Here is a 21955-nt window from a genome sequence, read left to right as displayed (position 1 = left end):
TTTGTCCTTCTAGTGATCCTTTGTTTGTCTCTTCTGTCTCAAGGAACGCAATTAACTGACATCAGTTCGAAAATTATCTTTACTACGAGCAATGCATGCTCAATCAAGAGATTGTAATCTCTTGGGTGAATGTGATACATTTAGCTGCAAACGTCTACGAAACTTAACGGGGTCATAAAATTAACGGTCAAAATGCTGCCGTGTTTCAAGACTAAGTGGAAGTGCATAGTCCAAAACTACTGACCGCAGTTTTCTAGAATGAAAACATGAAAATCCTCAGGTTTTCATGTTTGTATTCGAGGAAAGTGTGACACGAAAGGCTACAAAGACCGTGCACTTTATCAAGAGAACATGTCCTCGTTTCTGATGCCGTATCATGTCCTACAGTACTTGCATGTCGCAAGGCACATGAAGCATTTCCATTCTATCTCCGTTCGCTTTGATCTGTTGCTTTGACAATCCCACTCACTTTATTGTCACCCGGCGGCTTGTCTTTTGCCCTCAACAATTCTCCACCATGTTTTGGCTGACCTGATCTTCTCCTTTTCATTGATTGACCTTCAGTCCAATGGCGTTGATATACTGTGCTTGTCTCGATATAAACATTCATGTTCCTCCTATGTTTTTTCAGTTGTTCACAGTTACAAGTGACACCGTAATGGATTTTACAACCAGGACTTGGACGATCTTCATAGGTGTAGATGTTGCCTCTTTTTTTATAAACACTGGTCGAGTTCGCAAAGTCATCGAGTTCTACAAAGAATGTTTGAACCTAATAAATGCCAGTTTGCTGGGAAAAGAATATGACGTTGCAAGTCAACTTTACCAAAGTATCTATTTGATGATGTTCCAAGCATATTTTCTTATTTCTGATTCACAAAATTCGTCAAAATATGCGAGAAAATTTCTCCCCGAACTGAACCACAGTATCTTGACGCCGCCCAAGAAGTGGGATTCAGCTTGGCAATTGCAAGAATGTCATCTAGACTAAATAATTTTGTCGATGCGAAAGAGTTTTATGAAAGAGTAATAAACCTCACAGTACGAATTGGTGAGAGCAAAGAAGAAGCAGATGCCTGTGGAGAATTTGTAAAACTGCTTTTAGAGCTCAGTGAATATATCAAGGCTATATATTACATCGAGAGAGCACTTACGATCAGAAAGGAGATTGGTGACCAAGACGGAGAGGCCAAGGCTTATTGAAACTTAGGAGTTATGTTTCGCTATCTTTGCGAATATGCCAAGGCTATAGAATATCAAACAACAAAAAACATATGAAACATATGTGTGAACTGTGGTTATGAGACGTATATGAGCACGATCCTTCGCAGTAAAGCACTATTTGAGCAATAGTGAAAATCAGACCTGAAAAAAATTTCAGGTCTGATTTTCACTATTGCTCAAATAGTGCTTTACTGCGAAGGATCGTGCTCATATACGTCTCATAACCGCAGTTCACACATATGTTTCATATGTTTGTTGTTGTTTGATTTATCATCTACGGGTTTATGTCGAATTAATTTGATGACCTGCTCTCAGTTGGCTTGTTAGCTCAATTGGTAAGAGCGCTGCACTAGTATCGCAGAGGTCAGTGGTTCGAATCCCGTACAGGCCTGAAATTTTTTTCAGGTCTGATTTTCACTATTGCTCAAATAGTGCTTTACTGCGAAGGATCGTGCTCATATACGGCTATAGAATATATCGAGAAAGCCGACACTTATGATCCGAACTGAGATCAGTGATAGGAGCGGAGAAGCAAAGGATTACATAAACCTAGGAAAGTGTTTAGTTCGCTTGGTGATTTTGTTAAAGCTAAAGAATACTTCGTGAAAGCTCTTGCGATTAGTGTGAAAATTTGCGACAGAAATTGTGAAGCAACTGTTTACGGGTCCTTAGGAAGTGTGTTTTTTAACCTTGGAGATGGTAATAAGGAAAAATAATATCATGAGAAAGCATTCATTTAGCGATTCTAAATATGATTGGGGAGAGAACAGAAGCGAGAATCTGCGGAAACTTAGGAACTGCGCTTCAGTTGCTCAGCAAATTCACAAAGGCTAAAGAATATCTCGAGAGAGCGCTTGCGATCAGAAGAGAAATTGGCGACAGAAAAGGAGAAGCAGCTGATTACGGAAACCTCGGAACTCTATTTCAGTCCCTTGGAGAATACGCCAAAGCTAAAGAATGTCACGAAAAAGGACTCGCGATCAGAATTGAAATTGGCGACAGAGACGAAGCAGCTGCAGATTACCGAAACTTGAGAAATTTGTTTCGATCGCTGGGAGAATATATCAGGGCGAAGGAATATTTTGAGAAATCACTTGCAATAAGAACTGAAATTGGCTCTAGACAAGGAGAAGATGTAGATTCTGGAAGCCTAGCGGCTGTTTTTTATGCACTTAATAAATGTCGCACTACATGAGGAATATTTGGCAAAGTCACTTGAAATCAACACTGAAATTGATAACAGACATGGAGAAGCAACAGCGTTTGGAAATCAAGGTACTTTGTTTAACGAACTCGGAGAATATCTGAAGGCTAGAGAGTATCATGAAAAAGCGCTTGCGATCAGAATTGAAATGAACGACAGAGAAGGAGAAACAGAAGAATATTACGGTCTTGGACAAGTGTGTCTGCGTCTTGAAGAATATGCCCCTGCTGAAAAACATTTTGAAATGGTACTGGTAATCGTCAAAGACATTGCAGTCCGTGAAATTGAGTTAAAGAGCATAGATGGCCTTGTTCAATCCAGTTTACGGCAAAGAAACAACACGATAGGGCTTCGGTATCTTTATCAACGTTTTGAAGCATACGAACGCCTAAGACTTTCCTTAGAAATGACGATCATTTAAAAACGTCTTTCTTAGAGCGTGAGGGTGTTTATACATACACGTTCTGTAGCGCTCTTCTTAGTGCGAACAACAATATTCGAGATGCTCTCTATGTTGAAGAGCTGAGACGAGCGAGAGGCATGGCAGACCTGCAGGCTGCTAAATATTTTCTTCAGGCAAACATTTCAGCCAATCCGAAATCATGGATTGGGATTGAAAATATTGTCAGAAAAGAAACTGACTGTGTATTTTTATACATTTCATTTGCTAATGACGACCTTTCTGTGTGGATCATGAAGACAAGTGAAGAAATTCATTTCAAGAGAACGTCTGTGAGTGAGGAGATTCTTGGCACGCGATTAGGCAGAAGTTTGAGTGACTTTTTTTGCCAAAAATTTCCGGTGCCTCAGCATGCAATCCGAATGGGAATGTGAAGATCGATCTTTACCTCTTATCATTTAGCCACAACTGAGTTCAGATGGGCTAGGAAGTCTCAAAGATCAGCGACTTCTCGAGGAAGATGATGAATCTATCGCTTATGTCGCAAGGATAGACAGGCTGGCGGCGGGGGGTTAATGATTTATGTTAGAAGTGATGTTTACTTTATGACAGTGAGACAGCTCGAAGGAATGTCGCTTGAAAATTTGTCCACTTTTAAAACAGAGTTTATGGTTCTCAAAATCAAACTAGGAAAGAGCTGGATAACAGTTGTGAGTGTTTACAGACCTCCATCTGTACCGAAATCTCGATGGATTAATGAGCTCTCGTCACTCTTTGAAGCAGTGGCGATGCTTTCAGATACTGTGTTTTATGCCGGGGATTTCAATGCGGATTTATTGGATCCAGACAAACCTCCAAAAGATGGTAGAAGCTTCTTAGACTTGTTGGATATTTTTGATCTTAATTGCTTAATTACCAAAGCCACTCGTAGGACCAAAACAACTGAGATACTTAATCGACCTCATCCTGACTAATAACAAGACAAAGACTTTGACATCCGGTGTGGTGGATACTCAAATCAGCGATCATTCGCTGGTTTTTATTGTCTTGCGGTCTGTTGCGCCCAGATCGCGTTCAAGAAAAATATGTTTCCGAAGCCTAAAAAATTTCAACCAAGAGAAATTTGTGCAGGATTTACGTATAGCACCTTTTACCATAATGAATCTATTTGATGATGTAAATGACAAACTTTTCGCCTTTGAACAACTGTACAATGACATATTGGAGGAGCATGCCCCTCTTAAACAGACCATTGTCAGGGGCAATCAAGTCCCATATATGAATGAACAATGGCGTAAGGCTATTAGACATCGAAATAAATTATGGCGGAAATTTACCAAAGATCGCACCGACACAAATTACGAACAGTATAAAATTCATCGCAATAAATGCACGTCACTACGAAGGAAAGCGATAAAAGAACACTTTTTGAAAAAGTCAACATCGTCTGAGAACCCGCGTGAGTTCTGGAATGCGTACCGCCCATTCCTACACGGTAAAACAAAGCAGGCTAATGATATTATCCTTGAAGAAAATAATGTTGTCATCACTGAGAAGAATGCCGTTGCAGAGCTTTTTAATTATCACTTTATTCAAGTCGCTAACAGTGTTACACGGATAAATGACAGTGACTATGGACAAGACTTCGAAAATCATCCTAGTATTTTGGCCATTCATGAACATTATAGGGACATCAATACGCCACTTTCTTTTGATTTTCACTGTACCAACTGTGTGCAGGTTGAAAAATTGCTTAAAGAAGTTAATGTGAGCAAGTCGAGTGGTCACGACATGATACCGCCGCGACTAATCAAAGCATCGGCAGCTGTGATAGCTGAGCCCATTGCTCATATGTTTAATGCCTCAATTGCTCAAGGTTGCTACGCGAGTGTATGGAAAATGGGGCAGGTGACACCGCTGTTTAAGAAGGGTGATGAATTTAAAAAAGAAAACTATAGGCCTGTCACAGTCCTACCTGTACTCAACAATATATATGAGAAGCTGCTAATAGCACAGCTGGGAGACTTTTATCAAGCGATTCTGTCGGATTCCATCAGCTCTTACAGAAGGTTCTACAGTTGCGAGACGGCGCTGCTAAAGTTAATTGAGGACTGGAGGGCTATGCTCGATAAAGGGGAATTAGTTGCGGTAGTCTCAATGGATCTTTCTAAGGCTTTTGATGTTATTCAACACAATCTACTTTTAGCAAAACTCAAAGCTTATGGTGTGGGAGAGAGAAGTTTAGCACTCTTCAAGGATTATTTTTCGGGGAGACAGCAGAGAGTCAAGATTGGGGACACCTTTTCCAGTTGGAAAGATGTTAAAAGAGGAGTTCCGCAAGGAAGTGTTTTGGGGCCTGGGTTTTTTAATATATTCATCAACGACTTGTTTTACTCGGTTACGCAAGGTAAATTTCACGCATATGCGGACGATCATCAGTTATACTCTTCTGATGTCAACCCAGTAGCTCTAGAGAACTGTATTTGTCGGGAAGTGAGAGTTGCAAATAAGTGGTATCGCAGCAATGGAATGATTGTAAATGAGACAAAACACCAGGTTATAGTCTTGGGAAAAACAGGCCACTCTTTCTCTTTTCCATTAAAAGATTCTTTGGATATATTTGGAATAAATATTGACAATAGGTTGCGTTTTGATAATTACATATCAACTATTTGTAAGAAGATAAATGGCCAGTTCAATGTAATGCTAAGGTTTCGTAAACTTATCTCTAAAGATACTCTACTAAGATTGTATAAGGCTTTTATTATGCCACATTTTAACTATTGTTCGTCTGTATGGCACTTTTGTGGCGCGCGTAGTACTGAGAAGATAGATACTTTAAACAAGCGAATTCTTAGAGTTATCTTGCAGGATTATAATTCTCCCTATGACTCTCTACTTAGCAAAGTTAACTCCAAATCTCTGTATAAAAGACGCCTTCAGACTTTCTTAATTATATTGTACAAGAGCTTGTTTTTTAACTGCCATCCAGGCTATCTAAAGAACATGTTTAGTTTCCGGTCTGTATCCTATAATCTAAGCGGAAATTATATTTTGTCTCTACCGTCTACAAAAACTACTACTTATGGTCTTCACTCCTTTTCCTATATGGCTTCAAAACTATGGAACTCTCTTCCGGACTCTTTTAGAACGTCTGACTTTTCTGATTTCAAGCGCAAGATTCTACAGTATGACTCTTTCTCATAGTTAAATTTTAGAATGTTACAATTTTACATTTTACATTTTAGTAGTATTTAGAATTATACTTGTAACTCGAAGATACTAGCTTATTCTTTAGCTACTCCAAATTCGAGATTAAATAAAGTATATGTATGTATGTATGTATGTAAAGCATTTCAGATTTCCAATCAAGTCTTTCTTTGAGTTCCAAACTGTTCATCATCCCCGTTGCTGATTTCCTTTAGGAATCAGAAGTCATCAGGAGTCATTGGAATCGCGCGAGCGTTCCTAGAATCTGGGGCTCGGTCGGTATTGGTTGCGTTATGGGCCATATCAGACACAGCAACAGAACAGCTCATGAGTCGTTTCTACGAAAATCTTGTTAGCGGAGAGAGTGCTAGTGAATCTCTTCACCAGGCTATGAAGTGGATGAAAAACAACGGTTATACCAGAGTTTCGGAGTGGGCTCCATTCATGTTGATTGGAGATAACGTCACGTTTGACTTTGGTAATAAGTGTAAGTTTAAAGTTGGAAGTTTGTAGTTATATATAAAATTAAAAGACTGTTATGGCAGGGTGAAGGGAGTCTTTGATCAGGAGAGTGAAATATTGGGAAAAATAGGTTAAGAAAGGAAAACTTAAACTCTCTGAGAACTGCTGTCAATTGGAAGTAATCGGAGATTACAAAAGGTTTTCTTCGCTAAGCTTCATAATCTGTCTGGGAAACTCGTGGTATCCTTTCGACCAATCACATACAAAACTATAAAACCAATCACGTGATCGTTTACATATATTGAATTCGAGTCCTCGTCGCCTGCTTGTGATGTTGACGCAGGTTGGTTGTGATCAGCTATGGCGATTTTTCTGGTTTTTGTTACCCGATACTCCATCGAAAAGCTTTATTATGACTGTAGAAAGAATGAAGGTGTTTCCATTCGGTAAATTTTATTGCTTTCATAAATCCCTGGCGCGAACTTCAAAGCCTATTAGCAGAGTAAGTAGATCCTTTTATCGGATGGTTGATAAGTATTGTAACAGAGATACAGGGCAGGTATTTTTCATGCTTACCCTAATTCAGTATGGTCATTAAGTTTAAGTTTTCCATAATGATACCCATCCATGACACGCTTTGACTTTTCTCTGCTTCTTTTTAGTTCTTATCTACACTTAAGACATTATTGTTGGCATCTAGTCAATTGCCTGACTGGATAGTCAGTGCTTTTCCGAAGAAGATCTCTCAAGAATTATTTACTGATGGAGTTTCTTATTTTTTGTACACCCATTCTAAGAAAGTCAACTAAACTGAACAGCGAAAACAACCAAGACGGATGTGTTTGCTTAGCGATGATTTTGAACAAGGGGAAAGGACTTATTACTTAATTTTTAAACGATACTGTGAAGATTTGTTTATGTGTTAATGAACCGTGATAGTTTATAAGCGAAAGTTTCACTGAATTTTCAAATTTATTCCAGAAACACAAACGCGGCATTGTACTTGACTGAACATAAAAGATTCTTAGTTTAAGACCTGTTAAAGTTACCCCTATGCCGTTACCCACACGACTAGGCGGAAAATCGCTGTAAAACTTCACTAGGGATGGCTGCTTTAAGAAGGTAACCACATTGTATATTCACGGAAATGGTACGTTCATTTCAGTGTTCTCTGGGTAAGTTGTTGAGTTGACAGGCCGTTAACAAGAACCAATTATCGCAACCTATTAAAAAGTTACACCCAAAGGCTACTTTGAAATGGGGTCAAGTAAGCGAAGAAAAGCGAAGAAAAGAAAGAAAGATTGAAAATAAATGATTTTGTTTGCTTTAACGCTAAAATCTTATAGCTGAAGCTCAGAGAAGTGGCCCCAAACCTGACTTTCAACTCGTCCCTTCCCGTCTTTTAAAACTATTTATCCCATTCGATTCTATTCGAATTATCTGCTCTAATTCCAGATCCAGCCTTTTCGCAAGGTTTGTCAGATGCGTTTGCGTCTGAAAATTTCCAAATCGTCAATAGAAATATTTTCTTAGAAGAGCAACTGTTAAGATTCAGAGGAAGTTTTGCTACATTACACTGTACAGTTTTTGAATACCTGTATGCTTAATATTAAAGTTGATTTCCTCGTAATTCATGATGGGAGAATCTAATTGTTGGTGGGTCGAATATCGTTCATTTACGTTCCGAATCGCAGGTAAATCGACGAAGGTAAATTGTCGCCAGTGAAAAACTATTATAGTATCACAACGCCCTCGTTTCCTCTCTTAATTAGTGCAAGCTGATATCGATTCAAATACAACCTTGTGACAACCTAAACGCTGGTGTTCTGACATCCTGGTTAAACTTTGCGCCCCACTAAACGCTGGACCTTTGTGGCTGTGCCAAGGAAGAGCATCCTCTAAGTGGCCAGTACGGTTAAACCACGCGTAGTCTGCTTGAACCCAGGTGACTTTCATCCTTCGGCCAAGAATTGATGTAAAAGGGACCTGGGATTGAGATTAAAGATGTTACTACAACTTTTATAATGTCCGTCTCTCCTTTGGAAGTCGGAAATCAAGCTACGAGGTAAGAGACATTTATCAGGACGCTACTGTGCATTTAATGCAGTGTTCTGTTTCTGGTATAGCCTTGGTTACATGTGTGATGGCTCTGATCTATACGACCGCGATACTGAAGTTGGTTGAAACCGAACTAAGAGTTCAGCCGAATTAAATCTTGGCGCTGTCGTATGAAGAACAAGGACTCTTGTGATCGGAAAGACACCGATTTTTCGATTGTGTTCTTAATTATCGAATCTTGCGAAACTAGTTATCATACAATAATTCATTCTGTGAACGGCGCATTTTATCTTCTTAGCGTCAGCCGAAGGGTGAATTTCTAAGTTCTTTGATCAGGACTCGCTTTACTAAATATGATACGAACAGGGGTTTCAGTTTCTCACGAAACTGTGGTATTGCGACGGTGGAGGGTTTTACAAGATAACTTGGTTTTATCAACTGAGTTTGCAGTTTCTTACCTGCCATTTCGCGCGTTAGCCCTTCGTCAGAATGTAGTCGCCCTAACGAAGGGCTAGCGCTCGAACCGTCAGCTTTATAGACACTTGACAGCGGCCAGATTACATTATCAACTCAACTGATAAAGCCAAATTATCAAGAATATAAAACGAATTGATCTGAATAACAAAATCGAATAATCAAAATTAATAAAATCGTGATAAAGGACGTAAGCAAAAGATATCAAAGCAACAGACTGTAGGTAGACTACTTTGATAACAATGAATTACTGAAAGCCATAACATTCAATAAGGATAAATGTGTACAGGTTTCTTATTATGTTTTGATCTATTCTCAAAGATCGAAAACCGCACGGGGAGGTTCGCCCTCTACCTTGCAAGAGGCTTCTGTTGAATACACATAGTTTTTTTATTCCAACTCATAAAAGTGAAAGGAATTTAGTGAAACCAATCAAGGCAAACGGATCTGAGGTCGCATCATTTCTGTCCTTAATTTGCATAAATGTAAGTTTTCTCTCTGCCAAGAAAGTCACGCGAATTAAAAGAAGTCACGCTAAAACACCGTCCACTAACGCTGCAACTCGAGCGTCGAAGCAGCAAGATAAGGGGAAAATCTTACTGCAACGCAAAAGAACAGGCATGTCCAGTGTTTATCGGTATTCGACTGATCTCGTGTACAATAATTTCTAGAAGTTGGTTTATATCAATATTACACTGCAATGGACCATTTCGCGAATTGAATACGTAATTGCACAAGGTTCAGGTATTCCGTGCCCCACTGGAAAAAAATTGGATATTTAAGTTTCCTTTCTCTCTTGCGAGCCCCCACCTACATTGTCCCAAAAATCAAAAAAGGGGGCAGCTCACTGCAAACAATGCGCGTATTTATATAAATTAAAAGTCCCTTGAAATATAAAAAAGTTATATCTTCCCCTCGGAAGCCTTTATCAGTCACATCACCTAGGCCCTTATCCTTACAGTAATTGTTCCTTCGTCTCTTTAATCACAAGGAACGACATTTAAACATCACTTTCAAAAATTATCTTCCTTACGAACTGTGCATGTTGATTATCACTCATATAACCGCAAGCGTCGACGAAACTTAGTATAGAAATGCTGCCGGGGTTTGGAGACTGCGTGAGAGTGCATTGTCCAAAACTACTGACCTATGCGATATCAACTGAAGAATTTATCCACTTTATTCCTTATTACAGTTCGCTAGAAGGAAAGCATGAAAATCGTCATGTTTTCATGTTTTAGTTCAGGGAAATTATGATATGAGTGGCTCAGTGTAACGATCGCGCTCTTCATCAAGAGAACTTGTCCTCACTTCTGAAACCGTATCTTATCCAACAATGCAGATATGCCGTGAGAAACATGAAGCTTTGGTATTCTAGCTCCATCCTCTTTGATTTGTTGCTTTCTCAGACGCCCTTTATTGTCATCCTGTTGTTCACCTTTCGCCCTAAACTATTCTCTTCCATGTTCTGGGTGACCTGATCTTTTCCTTTCCTCTGCTCCTCAGCCCGATGCTTCGATATACTGTACTTTTTTTGTCTCTATCTGATCTGTCTTGATACGAAAATTCATTCCAATGCTTTAGTATTCTGTCGGTTGGATATAACCATTCATGTTTCGCCTGTGTTCTTTCAGTTGTTTACAGTTACAAGTGACACCGTAATGGATTTCATAACCAGGATTCGGACGATCTTCAAAGTTGCCTCTTTTTTAAAAAACACTGGTCGAGTTCACAAAGCCATCGAGTTATGCAACGAATTTTTGAACCTATTGAATGCCAATTGCCAGGGAAGAGAAGATAAAATTGCAAGGAAATGTTACCAACTTGTCTATTTTATGATGTCCGAAGCATACCGATTGATTTCTGATTCCCAAAACTCGGTAAAATATGCGAGAAAATTTTTCTCCGATAACCATAGTCTTGGTGTCGCCGCCCAAGAAGAGAGAATCGGTAATGTGAAATTAAGCTTGAATATTGCAAGAATGTCATCTAAACTAAATAATTTTGTCGATGCGAAAGATTTTTATGAAAGAGCAATAAACCTCACGGTACAAAATGGTGACAGCAAAAAAGAAGCAGATACCTGTGGAGAGTTTGGAAGACTGCTCGTAGGTCTCAGTGAATATAATAAGGCCAGAGATTACATCGAAAGAGCACTTACGATCAGAAAGGAGATTGGTGACAAAGACGGAGAGGCAAAGGCTTATGGGAACTTGGGAGTTGTGTTTCACCATCTTTGCGAATACGACAATGCCATAGAATATATCGAGAAAGCACTTACGATCAGAATTGAGATCGGTGATAGGAAGGGACAGGTAGCGGATTACACAAACTTAGTACAAGTGTTTTGTTCGCTTGGTGACTTTGTTAAAGCTAAAGAATACTGCAACAAAGCTCTTGAGATAAGTATAACAATTTGCGACAGCGATTACGAAGCAACTGTATATGGATGCTTAGGAAGTTTGTGTTACAATCTTGGAGAAGGTAAGAAGGCAAAAGAATATCATGAGAAAGCATTGGCGATTAGAAATATGATTGGCGACAGAAGAAGAGAAGCAGGAAGCTATGGAAACTTAGGAAGTGCGCTTCAGTTGCTCGGCGAATTCACAAAGGCTAAAGAATATCTCGAGAGAGCGCTTGCGATCAGAAGAGAAATTGGCGACAGAAGAGGAGAAGCAGCTGATTACGGAAACCTCGGAACTGTATTTCAGGCCCTTGGAGAATACGCTAAGGCTAAAGAATGTTACGAAAAAGGACTCGAGATCAAAATTGAAATTGGCGACAGAGAAGGAGCATCTGTAGACTACGGAAACTTAGGAAATTTGTTTCGATCGCTGGGAGAATATATCAGGGCTATAGATTATAATGAGAGATCACTTGCGATAAGAACTGAAATTGGTTGTAGACGTGGAGAAGCTTTAGATTATGAAAGCCTAGCGGCTTTGTTTCATGAACTTAATGACTTTGTCAAAGCTAAGGAATATTTGGAGAAATCACTTGCAATCAACTCTGAAATTGGTAACAGAAAAGGAGACGCAACAGCTTATAGAGAGCAAGGTGATTTGTTCAACGAACTAGGAGACTATGCAAAGGCTAGAGAGTATTATGAGAAAGCACTCGCGATCACAATTGAATTAGGCGACAGAGCACAAGAAGCAGCAATATATAACCACCTCGGAGAACTGCGTCTGTACCTTGAAGAATATACCGCTGCTGAAAGCCATTTTGAGATGGCACTGGAAATCGCCAAAGACATTGCATTCCGTGAAACTGAGTTAAACAGCGTAGATGGCCTTGTTCAATCCAGTTTACGGCAAGGAAACAACACAAAAGCGCTTCGGTATTTTTTTCAACGTTTTGAAATATACGAACACCTAAGACTTTCCCTCAGAAATGAAGATCATTTAAAAACATCTTTCTTGGACATTAAGGGTGGTCATACATACACGTGCTGTAGTGCTCTTCTTTGTCAGAACAACAATCCTCTAGATGCTCTTTATGTTGCAGAGCTGGGACGAGCAAGAGGCCTGGCAGACCTGCAGGCTGCTACATATTCTCTTCAGGCAAACATTTCAGCCAATCCGAAAACATGGATTGGGATTGAAAATATTGTTAGAAGAGAAACTGACTGCGTATTTTTGTACATTTCATTTGTTAATGATTACCTTTGTATGTGGGTCATTAACACAAGGGGAGAAATTCAATTCAAAGACATGACAATGGGTGAGGAGATTCTTGGCACGCGATTAGTCGGATATTTGAGTGACTTTTTTGCTAAAAGTTTCCGATGCCTCAGCATGCAATCCGAATGGGAATGCGAAGATCGATCTTTACCTCTCGTCATTAAGCCACAACTCAGTTCAGATGAGCTAGGAAGCCCCAGAGATCCGCGACTTCTCGAGGAAGATGATGAAGAAGAAGTTATTTCAGATTTCCAATCAAGTCTTTCTTTTAGTTCCAAACTGTTCATCATCCCCGTTGCTGACTTCCTTGAGGAACCTGAAGTCATCATTGTTCCTCCTAGCAGCTTGTACAAAGTTCCATTTGCTGCCCTGACAGATAACAAAGGGAAATTCTTATCGGAGACTCGTCGCATCCGTATAGTTCCCTCATTGACGACGCTCAAGCTAATTCAAGATAGTCCCGCGGATTATCACAGTCGGACTGACGCACTGATCGTGGGTGATCCCACAGTTGACTGGGTCATGTACAAGGGAGGTATTCAGCACATCAGCTCATTGCCATGCGCAAGAAAGGAGGCAAAGATGGTTGGACGACTGGTCGGCGTAAAGCCTTTATTACGAGAGCAAGCAACGAAGCAGGCTGTACTCGAAAAGATAACATCAGTGAGCCTGGTACATTTTGCTGCACATGGCGATGCCGAAAGAGGAGAAGTCGCTCTTTCTCCTATCCGTACTCCTGACAATCCCAATATCACCCCACAAGAAGAAGACTATCTGTTGACGATGGACGAGATATCACAAGTTAAAGTCAGAGCTAAACTGGTTGTACTCAGCTGTTGTCACAGTGGAAATGGACAGATCAAAGCTGAAGGAGTCATTGGAATCGCTCGAGCGTTCCTAGGATCCGGTGCTCGGTCGGTATTGGTTGCGTTATGGGCCATATCAGACACAGCAACAGAACAGCTCATGAGTCGTTTCTACGAACATCTTGTCAGTGGAGAAAGCGCCAGTGAATCTCTTCACCGGGCCATGAAGTGGATGAGAAACAACGGCTATACCAGAGTTTCGGAGTGGGCTCCATTCATGTTGATTGGAGATGACGTCACGTTTGACTTTGGTAATAAGGGTAAGTTTAAAGTTGATAGTTTTCATTTATATCTCAGATTCAAACTTTTCTGGCACGGTGAAGGGAGTCTTTGATTAGGAGAGTCAAATATTGCGGAAAATAGGTCAAGAAAGGAAAAATCAAGGTTTCTGAGAGCTGCTTTCAATTGAATGATGGAAGTAATCTGAGATTGCAAAAGGTTTTCATCACTGAGCTCCATAATTTGTCTGGGAAACTCGTGTTATCCTTTCAACTAATTACTTACAAAACTATAAAACCAAACGCGTGATCGTTTATATTCATTGAATTTTGTGTCCCCTACTGATTAGAACAGGTTTTTAACATAAGCTAGGAGGTTTCTTTAGACACCTTAATAAAGTTTCATCATCATCATCGTCGTTGCTTGCTTGTAACTGTGATGTTGACACAGGTCAGTTCTGATGAGCTGTGGCGATTTCTCTGGCTTTTGTTTCACGATACTCCATCGAAAAGCGCTATTATGACTGTACAACGAATGAAGGTGTTTCCATTCGGTAAATTTAATTGTTTTCGTAAATCCCCGGCGATGAATTTCAAAGACTAATAGCAGAGTAAGTAGAACCTTTAATCGGACGTTTGGTAAGTATTGAAACAGAGACAGGGCAGGCATTTTTCATGCTTGCCCTGATTCAGTAAGGTCAGTAAGTTAAAGTGTAAGTGCCCCTATAGCACGAGTTCTGTTTCGTTGTTTGATTTAGTTAATAATCCTTTAAGTCACACTAGGTGACTGGTCACGCACTCCTAAGAGTAATTCAATATAGACGAAAAAAGGCTTTTGATCAGTTTGGTAAGCACGTGCTCGGAGGAAAGACCGGAAATCAGTAAAGGAAAGAAAGGAAAGGTTTAATCGATTTCTACTCTCACCAGATCCGGCAATAATGTAAGTTTGATGTATCTGATGTATTTCTTAATTTATCTGCGTGTCCCTAATTTCTCGTATCAATTTTTAGTTTTACGGTACAATACAATAATAAAGAAGGAGACGTTCCTGAAGAAGTTTGGTGCGGTGCGTTGTATTTACCAGTGCGTTTTGTGCGGTCCAACTAGCGGTGGACAAGCGCCGCTATATAAAGTTTTCCATAATGTTACCCATCCACTACATGCTTTGAGTTTCCTTTACTTCTTCAAGTTGAGTTCTTATTTACACTTGAGACATTATTGTTGGCATCTAGTTAATTGCCTGACTGGATAGTCAGTGCTTTTAATTCTGAAAAAGATCTCTTAAGAATTATTTACTGATGGAGTTTCTTTCTTTTTGTAGCCCTATCCTAGGAAAGTCAACTACATGGAACAGCAAAAACAACCAAAACGGATGTGTTTGCTTAGCGATGATTTTGAACGAGGGAATAGGACTTATTACTTAATTTTTATACGATACTGTGAAGATTTGTATATGTGTTAATCAACTGTGATAGTTTGTAAGCGAAATTTTTACTGAATTCTCAAATTTATTCCAGAAACACAAACGAGGCAGTATAATTTACAGAACATAAAAGATTTTCTTTGTGTAAGACTTGTTAAAGTTACCTCAATGCCGGAACCAACACGACTAGGCGGAAAATTGCTGTGAAACTCCACTATGGATGGCTGCTTTGAGATGGTAACCATATTGTATATTCACGGACGTGGTATACGTTTATTTCAAAGTTCTCTTGGTAAATTATTGAGTTGACACGTCCGTTAACAATAACCAAGTTTTGCAACTGATCAAAAAGTTATACCAAAAGGCTTCAATTAAAAAGGGCAAGTAAGCGAAGGAAAGCGAAGAAAAAAAAAGCAAAGATTGGAAATAAACGATTTTGTTTCTTTAGCGCTTAAACCTCATAGCTGAAGCTTAGATAAATGGCTTCAAACCTGAATTTCAACTCGTCCCTTTTCGTCTTTTAAAACTCTTTTTACCGTTTCTTTTAATCATCAACTCTAATTCCAGATCCAGCCTTTTCACAAAGTATATCTGAAAATTTCTTAATAGTTGTAAATGTAAAATATATTCTTAGAAGAGCAACTGTTAAGATTCAGAGGAAGTTTTGATGCATTGCGCTGTACATTTTGTAAATACCAGTATGCTTAATATTAAATTCGATTTCCTCGTAATTCCTGGTGGGAGAATCTGAATGTTCCTGGGTCGTATATCGTTGATTTACGTCACGATTCACCGATAAATCGTCCTAGGTAAATTGTCGCGAGTTAAAAATTATAGTATCATAGCGCCCTCGTCTCCTCTCTTAATTATTACAAGTTAAATCAATTCAAAAACAACCTTATGATGGCCTAAACATCCGTGTTCTGGCTTCTCGGTTAAAGATCGCCCCCCAAATAAACGCCGGACCTCTATGGCTGTGTCGAGGAAGAGCATCCTCTAACTGGCCAGTACGGTTAAACTGCGCGTTGTCTGTTCGAACCCAGGTGACTGTCATCTCTCGGCCATGATTTGATGTAAGAGGGACCTGGGGTTGAGATTAAAGATGTCAATATAACTGTTCTGATGTCCGTCTCTCCTTTGGAATTTGGAAATCAAGCTACGAGGTAAGTGACATTTATCAGGACGTTCCTGTGCATTTACTACAGTGTTCTGTTTCTCGTAAAGCCCTGGTTACGTGTATGGTGGCTGTGATCTATATGACCGCGGTACTGAAGCTGGTTGAAATCGAAGTAAGTGTCCAGCCGAATCGAACCTTGGCGCTGCCGTACAAAGAACAAGCACTCTTACCATCGGAAAGAAACCGATTGTTCGATTGTGTTCATAAAAATCGAAGCTGCCCAAACGATCAATCATGCAAATAGTTATTTCTGTGACAGGCGCATTTTATCTCCTCAGCGTCAGAAGTGTGGATTCCTTAGTTCTTTGATCAAGACTCGGTTGACTAAATATAAAACGAATAAAGGGGGTAAGTTTCGAAACAAACTGTGGTACTTCGTCGGCCGAGGATATACTAACTGAGATAATTGGATTTTATCAACTGAATTGATAATGTAAATTGGCCACTGTAAAGAGTTTCTAAGCAGACGTTTCGAGAGTTTGCCCTTCGTTGGAGCGTATTTTAATTTGCGTATTCGTTACGCTCAAAACGTCAATTTACATAATCAACCCAGTGAGGGGAGCATTGGGATTTTCGGTTTTACAGCTTTGGCAATCTTTTAGATGGTTTTTCGGTTTTTCTCCAAAAAAAATTTTGGTTTTTCCATTTTGGTGTTTATTACCGTGACAGTTTGCGGATTTTCCGTTTTTAGCCTTCCGTTTCCGGTTTTTCGGATTCGACGTGGTTTTTCGGTTTTTCCCATTTGGTTTCCGGTTTCTCTTCTATCTGAGCGGCAAATATGCGCCTCCACTGATTTCGAATAGCCGCGAAACGCAAACGTCATTGAGAGGATCCTCAATTGATAAAACTAAATTATCTTGAATACGAGACGAATTCATCTGAATTGTGAAAGGCTTCTGTTGAATATGCATAATCGGGTTTTTTTATTCCAACTCCGAAGCAATCGATCAAAGAAACTGGATCATGTTTACTGTCGGTACTTTCGACCGGTATACCGGTCTATATACCGGTCTATATACCGGTCTATATACCGGTCTATATACCGGTCTATATACCGGTCTATATACCGGTCTATATACCGGTCTATATACCGGTCTATATACCGGTCTATATACCGGTCGAGAGTACCCACAGTAAACAAGATCCAAGAAACTTAGTGAAACAAATCGCAGACCTATTTGACGATTTGAAGTCGCATAATTTCTGCATCCTTAATTTGCACAAATGTACGTCCTCTTTCTGCTGAGAAAGTTCCGCTAAACAAAAGAAGTCGCGCTAGAGCAGAGTCCACTGACGCTCACAGCTCGAGCGTCGAAGAAGCGAGAAATGGAGACAATCATACTGCAACACCAAAGAACAGGCCTGGCCAGGTTTTTCTGGTATTCGATTGATCTCGTTTACAAGAATTTTTAGCAGTCGGTAAATGTATTTATAATGGGCAGTTTGGTTATAACAACCAAGTTGAAATCGTAAATTGGCCACCGTAAAGAGTTAAACTCGCTGATGTTTCGAGCGTTAGCCCTTAATTCGTCAGAGCGAAGGGCTCCATATGATATGACCAAATTACCATGTTACCCTTACCGACGCAGCACCACGGTTTATTCCAGAAACTCACCCTCTATATATATATATTTTATATTACACTGCACTAGATCATTTCGTGTATTAGATACGTAACTGAAAAAGTTTAGACTCTATAAGTATTTCATATCCCATAGGAAAAATGGGACATTTAACTTTCCTTCTTCTCTCTTACGAGCCCCCACTCACATTGGTTTAAAAAGAAAAGAGTCAAAAAAGAGCCAGTTCGCTCTTAACAACGCAACTATTCATTAAAATGAAAGTCCCTTAAACTATAAAAAATATTAAAATTTCCCCTCGGAGGCTTCCATAAGTCACATCACTTAGGCTTTTATCCTTAGAGTGATCGTTCCTTCGTCTTATCAGTCACAAGGAACGGCAATTAAACATCAGTTCCAAAATTATCTTGATTACGAACAATGCATGTTGAATCAGATCACGCATGTAGCCGCAAGCGTCGACGAAACTTAACGATAGACTGAATGCAGTTGAATAAAGGCTGATAGTTTCGAAAGAAACTGTTTGGGGCTGCGTCGGTGGGAGTAACGAAATAATTTGGATATATCAACAAAGTTGAAATGGTAAACTGGCCACCGTAATGATTACAAAAGCTGACGTTTCGAGCGTTAGCCCTTCGTCGGAGTGAATAGAGGAATTGTGGGTTGTGTGTGCTTTTAAAGGCAGAAAATGGAGCTACGTTATTGGTGGGTGCATGGCAACGAGAAAAACATGAATAAATTAGTGGAATGAAAAGCGTTCATTGATCCCTGTGGGATTTAGACTGCCGGTTTGAAAGATGAGCTATTGTTCAAGATTTTTACGGCTTTCCGTGCCACCTAAGTGCAAGGAAAGACCGCAGATTGCCATATGTTGCTTAGAATGATTGGGTAAATTAAAATGTCTAGCGACTGGTTTCGATGTGTCCTTGTCATTCCTTTCCCCGTCTCGAAGGTGTTCTCGGAATCGGTCACCTAGTCTTCTGCCTGTTTCGCCGATGTATATCTTTTTGCAATAAGTGCAAGTTATGCAATAGATTACATTAGCGGAGGTGCACGTGAAGTGATCGGTGATCTTAATGGATCGTTTAGGTCCCGATATTTTATCAGTGTTGTGAATGAAAGGACACGTTTTGCATCGTGCACGAGCGCATTTAAAAGTGCCTGGTTGCTCATTAGTCTGAAAAGAACTTCTGACCAAAAAATTGCCTAAGTTTTTGTCGCGTTTGAATGAAATGAGCGGAGGCTGCGAAAAGATAGTGCCTGTCTCTGGATCGTTTTGAAGTAATTTAAAGTTTTTAAGAATGATGGATTTAACTGAGTGGTTGTGAGGGTGAAACGTGAGAGTGAATGGAATGCGGTCGGAATCTTCCTTATGCGACGTTTGTAGTGCTGAATGTCTATCAATAAGTTGAGCGCGGTGGTAACCCGCTTGAACGACGGAAACAGGGTAACCACGTTCATCGAAGAACTGGCACATTGACTCTGATTTGTGGTGAAAATCAGAGTCATTACTACATAAACGACGAAGTCTTAGAAACTGAGAAAAAGGAATGGAATTCTTAACGTGAGATGGATGAGAAAACGAATATAACAAGTAATTATGCGAGTCTGTAGGTTTGTAATACACACTAGTGCATAAACCGTTACCTTCAATTGAAACTTTGACGTCTAAGAAGGATAAAGAATTGTCAGAAATTTCCCAAGTATATTTCAGAGCCGGGTGAAAAGAATTGACTGCAGTTATGAATTGAGTGAGCTCCTCTCTGGTAGAGGAGGTAGCGCCGATACAGTCGTCGATGTAGCGACCGTAGAGTTCAGGTTTGGACCCGTTGTATTGGCTGAGAAATTGGTGTTCGACAAAACCTACAAAAAGATTCGCATAGCTAGGTACCATTTTGGTGCCCATGGCTACACCATTGGTTTGTTTGAAGAAGTTGTTTCCGAATGAAAAACAATTGAGTGTGAGCACTAGTTCGGCTAAGCGTAGTAGTGTTTCAGATTTAGGTTCCTTAACAGTACGTTGATCAAAAAAATGTTTAAGGGCCAGAAAGCCTTCGCCATTAGGAATGACAGTGTAAAGAGACGTAATGTCCATGGTGAAAAGGAGTTTGTTTTGGCCAAGGAAATTAAAGTCTTGAAAAATTTGAAGAGCTTCAATTTTGTCGGTAAAGCTAGGTTGTTCTTTTTCGGTCGTTTGTGATGTTTATGTCGTGAATGAGTCGTTTGTATGGGGCGGGTAGTTGTTGACATCTGTTTAGGGGAGTCTGTTCTAAGTTAGTAAACCAGCTTTCCAGAGTCAGTCGTTGAAAATAGTCAGTGCTGTAGGTTAGGCATTGCGCAGAGTCCCAGTCAATGTTGTGGTTGGTAAGTCGATGGTGTTCAGCAATGTGATTGCTGACATCACCTTTCCTCGTCGCCCGTCTGTGTTCAGTCAGTCTTGTTGTGAGGTTTCTGCCAGTCTCACCGATGTAGGAGGCTTGGCAGTCGGAACAATTGATCTTATAAATCGTTCCCTGTCTGTTCCTCGGTTCGTCTTTGTCTTTAACGTTGGTTAGTAACTGACGTAGTGTGGTGATGGGTTTGTGGGCGACGCGGATATTGAAGGGTAGTAAGATGTAAACATCACAAACGACCGAAAAAGAACAACCTAGCTTTACCGACAGACCGAAACAGACCAATCACGAACGACTTACGTCACTTGAGTCTTACAGCCAATAACATCACGGCAAAACCAACCGATCATTTCACACGAACTGGAATAAGAACATTCTACTGACAACATTCATTCACTTGACTCTGATGATGACTTCCGCACAGGTTGTCGAAACGTCAGTCACTGCCACCGACAACAGTCCTTCTCAGGACTACACTCACCCGGACGATCAGACTACACCTTCACATGTTATCCCCGGGTTCAAACCATTTACTGCATGTATGTATGAATAGGACTAACAATAGTAAAAACTGTATTACATTTATAAAAATATCCTTACAATGAATATCTACAAACTAGAATTACAATAAGAATACAGCTGGGATAGGTCGAGCGAGAGGAAGGTTATGAAATACGGTTGGATTAGCATAGAATTATGACTAAAATTAATTTTCAGTTACGCTAAAATGATCAACGTCATTGTATCCGGTTAAAAAATGTCTATAAATAACCTTTCTAGATGAGGTTACACATATTACCTTCTTATGGTTAATGGGCAGAGAGTTCCAGAGCCTGGTTGCGGACACGCTAAAAAATCTCCCTCCCTCAGATACACGTTCAGTATATCTGGGGCAGACGAGGTTTAAGGCACTGTATCGCCCACTGCGTGTGTGTAAATCTGCATTACAATTAAGAAGGTCATACATGTAGCTGGGGCAGTTTCCTTGAAAGCGCTTAAGGACGAGTGAGCACTTATTGATTTTAGCTTCATCATAAAATGGGAGCCACCCTAATTTATTAAAAAGATTTACGCTATTTTATCTTGTGTCAGCTCCCAAAATCTCTCGGGCGACACGTTTTTATAGCTTGAGGATTCTCGTTATGTTATCAGCTGTGCAGTTTGACCAGATAGTTGACCCATACAACATTACTTGTTTGATCATAGCATTGTAGTAAAGTATGCGCTGTTCAATAGGGATGAATCTCCTTATCTTTCTAAGAACCGCTATTTTCTGGGACAACTTCTTGCACAGTTCCTCAACGTGTACATCAAAGTTTAAACGTTTGTCAATCGTAGCCCCCAAGAGCTTCTGAGTTTCTATGTCAGAGTTAGCGAGTTTGAGCTCCAGTGAACAATTTTCAAGCTGCTTGCATGATGCGTTTCCCTGTAACAAGGAGACATTTCGTCTTCGCAGCGTTTGTAACCATTTTGTTAGCAGCCGACCACCGTGAGACGTCATCTAAGTCTTGTTGGAGGGCTGATGACATGGTAATAAGTCCATTAGTCACATCTAATGATAAACTGAGAGTAGTGTCATTCGC

At 40.0% G+C, this 21955-nt stretch overlaps 1 protein-coding gene and 1 pseudogene across 4 annotated transcripts; both read left to right on the top strand.

Moving 5' to 3' along the window:
- The first annotated feature begins 658 nt into the window (after positions 1-658).
- Positions 659-3404, top strand: LOC148727413 (uncharacterized; annotated as a pseudogene).
- A 5055-nt stretch (positions 3405-8459) lies between these two features.
- LOC148727412 (uncharacterized) lies at positions 8460-15724 on the top strand. Of its 4 annotated transcripts, none has more exons than XR_015989851.1 (3): positions 8460-8565; positions 10667-14739; positions 15121-15724. XR_015989851.1 is itself a non-coding variant. In XM_088728188.1 (3 exons), exons 2-3 carry the CDS (start codon positions 10694-10696, stop codon positions 15129-15131), a joined length of 3159 nt encoding a protein of 1052 aa, XP_088584314.1. In that variant the 5' UTR covers positions 8460-8565; positions 10667-10693; the 3' UTR covers positions 15132-15724. The 4 variants fall into 4 exon arrangements, 2 of the variants coding, with proteins under 2 accessions (XP_088584314.1, XP_088584312.1); XR_015989850.1 differs by having other exon boundaries at positions 10667-14865; XM_088728188.1 differs by having other exon boundaries at positions 10667-13841.
- Positions 15725-21955: the final 6231 nt, after the last annotated feature.

Source organism: Stylophora pistillata, chromosome 7 (assembly GCF_964205215.1).
Source record: "Stylophora pistillata chromosome 7, jaStyPist1.2, whole genome shotgun sequence".
Taxonomy (NCBI): Eukaryota; Metazoa; Cnidaria; class Anthozoa; order Scleractinia; family Pocilloporidae; genus Stylophora; species Stylophora pistillata.
This window is presented reverse-complemented; position numbering and strand designations above follow the sequence as displayed.

What these genes read in the sequence shown, in the direction of transcription:
- LOC148727412 (XM_088728186.1), top strand. Translation starts at nt 10,694, where the DNA reads ATGGATTTCATAACCAGGATTCGGACGATCTTCAAAGTTGCCTCTTTT.